The sequence below is a fragment of the Dendrobates tinctorius genome, unplaced genomic scaffold (assembly GCF_039654945.1).
Source record: "Dendrobates tinctorius isolate UK_male_01 unplaced genomic scaffold, ASM3965494v1 ptg000143l, whole genome shotgun sequence".
Classification (NCBI taxonomy): domain Eukaryota; kingdom Metazoa; phylum Chordata; class Amphibia; order Anura; family Dendrobatidae; genus Dendrobates; species Dendrobates tinctorius.
This window is the reverse complement of record NW_027361810.1, coordinates 11,870,906-11,877,477: the sequence shown is the minus strand read 5'-3', so window position 1 is coordinate 11,877,477 and position 6,572 is coordinate 11,870,906. Positions and strand designations below refer to the sequence as shown.

The 6,572-nt window shown below is 44.1% G+C and overlaps 1 protein-coding gene across 1 annotated transcript in view; it reads right to left on the bottom strand.

Annotated features, from left to right (window-relative positions):
* Window positions 1-2,453: 2,453 nt before the first annotated feature.
* LOC141049232 (rac GTPase-activating protein 1-like) overlaps window positions 2,454-6,572 on the bottom strand; it is a 57,534-nt gene continuing 53,415 nt past the window's right edge. The window contains exons 10-17 of the mRNA XM_073545443.1: window positions 5,809-5,982; window positions 5,628-5,723; window positions 4,935-5,133; window positions 4,736-4,841; window positions 4,011-4,143; window positions 3,835-3,934; window positions 3,177-3,261; window positions 2,454-2,682 (exon numbers count right to left, since the gene is read on the bottom strand). Coding sequence (XP_073401544.1) covers window positions 2,613-2,682; window positions 3,177-3,261; window positions 3,835-3,934; window positions 4,011-4,143; window positions 4,736-4,841; window positions 4,935-5,133; window positions 5,628-5,723; window positions 5,809-5,982 — 963 coding nt within the window. The 3' untranslated portion in view covers window positions 2,454-2,612. The remainder of the gene's footprint in view (window positions 2,683-3,176; window positions 3,262-3,834; window positions 3,935-4,010; window positions 4,144-4,735; window positions 4,842-4,934; window positions 5,134-5,627; window positions 5,724-5,808; window positions 5,983-6,572) is intronic.

Below are 6,572 nucleotides of genomic sequence, written 5' to 3'. Positions count from 1 at the left end.
GGGCTGAGATCTGGTGACTGCTCTGGCCACTCCATTACAGATAGAACAACAGCTGCCGGCTTCTTCCCTAAACAGTTCTTGCATAATTTGGAGGTGTGCTTTGGGTCATCGTCCTGTTGTAGGATGAAATTGGCTCCAATCAAGCGCTGTCCACAGGATATGGCATTGCAAAATGGAGTGATAGCCTTCCTTATGCAAAACCCCTTTTACCTTGTACAAATCTCCCACTTTACCTGCACCAAAGCAACCCCAGACCATCACATTACCTCCACCATGCTTGACAGATGGCGTCAGGCACTCTTCCAGCATCTTTTCAGTTCTGCGTCTCACAAATGTTCTTCTGTGTGATCCAAATACCTCAAACTTGGATTCGTCTGTCCATAACACTTTTTTCAATCTGTGTTCTTTGGCTAATAAAAGGAAAAGATTAATATGGGCAAGTCTCAGATATGGCTTTTTCTTTGCCACTCTGCCCTGAAGGCCAGCATCCCGGAGTCGCCTCTTCATTGTAGACGTTGACACTGGTGTTTTGCATGTACTATTTAATGAAGCTGCCAGTTGAGGACCTGTGAGGCGTCGATTTCTCAAACTACAGACTCTAATGTACTTGTCATGTTGCTCAGTTGTGCAGCGCGGCCTCCCACTTCTCTTTCTACTCTGGTTAGAGCCTGTTTGTGCTCTCCTCTGAAGGGAGTAGTACACACCGTTGTAGAAAATCTTCAGTTTCTTGGCAATTCACACATGGAATAGCCTTCATTTCTAAGAACAAGAATAGACCGTTGAGCTTCACATGAAAGTTCTTTTTTTCTGGCCATTTTGAGAGTTTAATGCAACAAACAAATGTAATGCTCCAGATTCTCAACTAGCTCAAAGGTCCGGTTTATAGCTTCTCTAATCAGCCAAACTGTTTTCAGCTGTGCTAACAATACTTGCACAAGGGTTTTCACGGGTATTCTAACCATCCATTAGACTTCTTACACAGTTAGCAAACACAAAGTACCATAAGAACACTGGAGTGATGGTTGTTGGAAATGGGCCTCTATACACCTATGAAGATATTGCATTACAAACCAGACGTTTGCAGCTAGAATAGTCATTTACTACACTAACAATGTATAGAGTGAGTTCTGAATCATTTAATGTTAGCTTCATTGGAAAAAATGGTGCTTTTCTTTCAAAAATAAGGAAATTTCTATGTGACACTAAACTTTTGAATGGTAGCATATGTCTATATCTTGCAAGGGGAAAGGAGGTGGTTTGTGGTTTTTTTTTTTTTTTTTTTCCCCCCTCCTGTCCTCTTATGGGACATTACAGTTAAAATTGCAGCCTCCTAAGAAGCCTAAAGGTATGTGCACACATTGCGGATTCATCTGCGGATTTTTCCGCGCAGTATCTGCAGGTCAAAATGCCTGTGGATTTCGCTTGTGTTTTTACACCTGCGGATTCCTATAATGAAAGAGGTGTAAAAACGCTGTGGAATCCGCACAAAGAATTGACATGCTGCGGAAAATAAACTGCTGCAGTTCTGCGCTGAGTTTTCCGCAGCATGTGCACAGCGGTTTTTGTTTTCCATAGGATAACATGATTCTGTACATCCCTTGGAAAACTGCTGCGGATCCGCAGGGCCAAATCCGCTGTGGATATGCAGACAAATCCGCAACGTGTGCACATACCCAAAGTCTAGTCTTCAGGAACACTGATGTGTCTGTCATGGTGGACTTTGCAGGCCACTGGTGCATATGGCAACATTGCAATCAAGCCTTGGGGTGTGAACAGAGTTACAGCGACGAGCAGCCCTCATCTACCAGGTATGGTGTACGCTCAGCTCCATAGCTATACATGTACAGCAGATGTCGGCGAGGGGTTAAGCCCAGCACAGAACATCACTTGTAAGTAGAGTTGAGCGACTTTGGTCGGATCGGGTTTCGTGAAACCCGAATGAAACAAAATAAGTTTCAGATGAAACTCGTCCGACTTTTATTTCCCATTGACTTGCATTGGGGTCGGGTTTCGGACGAAACTCCGACTTTGTTTTGCTCTAGTCGGACGAGTTTCATCTGAAACTTATTTTGTTTCATTCGGGTTTCACGAAACCCGATCCGACCAAAGTCGCTCAACTCTACTTGTAAGTTGTATCCGATTAGTGTTTCCAGGAACCCCCCTGCAGACATCTAAGAAACATGAATAATTAAGTTCTTCTATTTGAGCAGTTGTCCAAAGTCCCACTTTGGGTTGCTGCAAGAAAGCAGGACGAGTCTCTAAGTCTGCGTTCCCACAATGAGTTTTTATGCAGCATATTTTTTTTTTACGTGATGTTGCAGATTGTCTGCATCCATTAAAAGCTCATGGTGGGAGCGTAGCCCAATATTCCTACAGGGTGGGTGCGGCGCATCCTCTACCCATCGGCGTTCTACTGTAAGCAGCAAAAGGGAAAAACAACAATGAAGCTTCAGTTATTATATAAATATTTATAGGAAATAAATTATATTCACAACAGTAATGTGTCAGGGTTCGTCCACACACAGACGGACATACACAAGTGACGATGTAAAGGTACAGAATACGTGCACAGTGAAAAAAAGTGACAATGACACAAGGTGAAGTTAACCCCTTCAAGCATTAGGAGACGTGAAGAACCTTCCTGGCTTCTTCGGCAGCTCGACTTTACCATTAATGTCGGCTCTGTGAATGACAAAAAGAGAAAGCAAGACACGAGGCTGAGCACATACAGTGTCTGATATCACACAAGGCTTATAATGGACAGTAAATCTGCACTGCTCAGCCATGCCTGGGGTCATGGAGCGCCTGTGCTGGGTTTCAACAGTCGTTTTATGCTGACCGACTTTTAAAAGGGACTTTTATCAGAACAGAATGACTGTTTAAGCCCAAGTACAGGTGCTCCGTACATCACGGCCAGAGAAGGATGGAAAACAAGAATGTGGAAAGGTGCACTTAAATGTTTAGTAACACCGAGGGTCTGTGCTTGGTTTGTATGGTCATTCTGTACTGCCTGACTCTTTAAAAGGGACGGTCCTACGTAATATAAATCATGTTTTCTTTCAATGCATCTGAAGTTGGAAATGAATCTGCTCCAGCCCTAACGCCTTCCTTCCACCACACACATCTCTAACCAACTGAAGAAACATCAGAAAAGTGTAAGTAAAGGCGATACTTACAAGTAAGGAGACGACCTTTTGGGTTTCAAGGGATGAGCGACGGTAGTGGTGATCTCAGGAGAGGTCAGAGGCCGGAACAGACGCTCTACACAGAGATTGGACATGTCACTATGTGATCTCTGGCGTAACACAGACCCTGGATAGTCAGAAACCTATATTTGGGTCTCCAAGACCTTATACAAGAACTTTGGGACACCTGATCCAGAAACTCAGCAGCGCATCAGTACAGAGCCGGCTGTCAGTCAGTGCTGGGGTGTGGTTACTGTCGTCGCTCACCACGTACTGAGTGGTGACAGAAGCCGCGCAGGCCAGACCTCTGTGACTGAAAGCCGGAGGAGTAAAGTTAATTTTCTCCCAGTAGCCAAGCAGCTATAAAACATTATTAACCGGTAGAATAACCCCATAGCTGCAGATTAATAGCTTATGGGGACATAATAGGTTCCCTTAAAGACTGTCCGACTTTGAATGCAGCTCTCGGTGGAAAAATCCAACACAATGTCTCTTGTGCAAGTCCTCCGTTTGTGGAAATCTTGACCATGAGGACCCTTCATTCTGGTGAAATGTTTAGGTCCCCCTCACAGTATACGTCAGATATAAGTGCATCATTTTCATCACTTAAATATGTGGATTTTGGGAAACGTTTGCTCCTTGGACCCACCTTGTGCCGTGCTCACAGAATCACAGTTTTGATTTTCCTGATTATTGGACAAGAATTGGTTCCAGAAGCCGGACGGCAGCGAGAGCAGCACAGACATCACCTGACGAGAAACCCCCGAGGTCAATGAAGTGAACACGAGTGGACACAATCATCTGTCATTTCCAAGAATCTCTGACCTTGGCCTGTCTGGGGGTGTCCTGCATGATTACGAGAGGGCTGGGATCTGGCACCGAATGACCGACGATCGTGGGACCAAACACTCGAGACAAGTTCATCTTATCCATCTGACACTCGGGACTCCGCATCACCCTGTAGAGGACAAACAGGGATGTCAGAAGTCTTAGGTCAGGGAAGGTCAGAGTGTGGAGACCCCCAATTGCTGAAACAAATGGGAAGAAGTGCTCAGCCTAAAGTCCTACACCACCACCCCATCCATTGATCCTTCACAACTCAAGCAGAGTGATGTACAGACTGTATACTTTGTGTGGACCATCTCCTCTGCAACCTCCGGGTCAGAAAATCATGGCTGAAGTGCATAGCGATCAACTTAGCACGTCTGCATATTCCTTTCAGTAATCAACGGTGGTCCGAATGACAACTTCAAACATGTCCAAAAGTTTTATGAAGTCCAAGGAAAGATTTGAAAACTTTTTATTCTACATCAGTTATTTAAAACATACCCACTGTTATGAGCGACATCCATCATATCCACAGGTTCAGACATGGAATTCATTGCTTTGTAGCACCATTTTATTTTCTACATAATCTATCAGCAACAGGCACCAAACTGAGCATCAGTCGTGGAGAAATAAAAACGTACCCAACTTTCTAAATACACTTGGGAGTGGGTTTGTGGAAAGAAGATGAATAACACTACGTGGGTGTACTGAGGGGTCGTTACCTGTACAGGTGCAGGATGAGGAACGCCAGCGTGTCTCTGTTGGCGGGGGGAAGCTCCTGAACAGCCTGACACATCTCACTCTTACTATCGTTTTCATTGAGAATATCTAGATGTAAAAAGGAAAGAAATATATATATATTTTTTTTTTTTTTACATAAAGTCATTTTCATCTTGCAGTCTCCCACGATTCTGGATTTACCGGCAGCGTCCAGGAACTGCGAGTGCAGAGAGAAAGTCAGGAGAGGCTCGCTCAAGTTTCTCAGGAAATCCTTTAAGACTCCGCACACGGCGTGAATATCTTCTTTTGCAAATAGATGAGACTTAACTTTCCCATAGAGAAATTTTTGCTTTAGCTCCTTCACCTGTCGCTCGCCTCCAGAAATACGATAGAGACCCCTCTGGTGAGAAGACAGGAGCTCATTAATATCCAAGTTGAATGCCAGAAGTATTAAATGCTTGCAACTCACTATATGAATTCTTGCTGGGATTGCCACAGAGCTTTTCTGGGTGGCTGCGATACAGCCTACTGCTAGTAAATGGGAGAGACCCCGGCGTCGGCCTGTGCTCCATATGCTTTTCCTTTCATAGGGTAATCCCCCATGAGATAAAAAAACTAGGATTTTGTTGCAAAAAAAGTAACTTATACATGAAGACTTGACTGTGGAAGTTCCATTTCAAAATTGAAACAGGTAAAAATCTACAGAAAAAGAAAAGAAAAGTACCTGTATCCCACTCTGGATTTTACCTGCACAAATGAGCAGATAAAATCAATATCAATTAAGTCCTGTATAGACCCTACCGATAAGAAGTGCATGCAGCCACCACTAGGAGGCGCACAGTGCATGCAGATTTATATAAAGGTGAATGAATGTAAGAGGTGGCCGTTGCTAACCTCATTCAGACCCCTCTTCTCTATTTCGTTTACACACTGAATGACCAGGCTGGGCACCATGGGTGCAGAGGCCGGAGCAAAGTCAGACAGCAGCATCTGTAACCAAGAAAGAAAGATTTCACAGACCTCAAAAGCTAAAAGCAGCTCATAGACACAACACCAGCTGAACGCGACGGGTCACCTGGCCCTTTTTTGGTGCCGTGGTCTGAGATGGTGGAAGAGTGGAAGGACACAACTTGGAGCAGAAGTCACGACATTCAGGATGTATCAAGATCCGACAGTTCCTGCACTTCAAAGACATTTTACCAAACCGCGTCTTCTGCCCGCAGACGGAGCATTGCTCAGCGCGGATCATCTACAGACCAAGCCAGAAAGGAGGAAGAAAATAAGTCCTGCCACAAAATATAACATTCACCCATATAAGAGATAAGGAATAAGCAACAAAAAAAAAGGAAGAAACTAAGATAATATACATTACTGATCCTGAGTTATATCCTGTATTATAGTCCAGAGCTGCACTCACTATTCTGCTGGTGCAGTCACTGTGTACACACATTACTGATCCTGAGTTACATCCTGTATTATACTCCACAGCTGCACTCACTATTCTGCTGGTGCAGTCACTGTGTACATACTATTACTGATCCTGAGTTACATCCTGTATTATACTCCACAGCTGCACTCACTATTATTTTGGTGCAGTCGCCGTGTACATACATTACTGATCCTGAGTTACATCCTGTATTATACTCCAGAGCTGCACTCACTATTCTGCTGGTGCAGTCACTGTGTACATACATTACTGATCCTGAGTTACATCCTGTATTATACCCCAGAGCTGCACTCACTATTCTGCTGGTGCAGTCACTGTGTCCATACATTACTGATCCTGAGTTATATCCTGTATTATACTCCAGAGCTGCACTCACTGTGTAGATACATTAC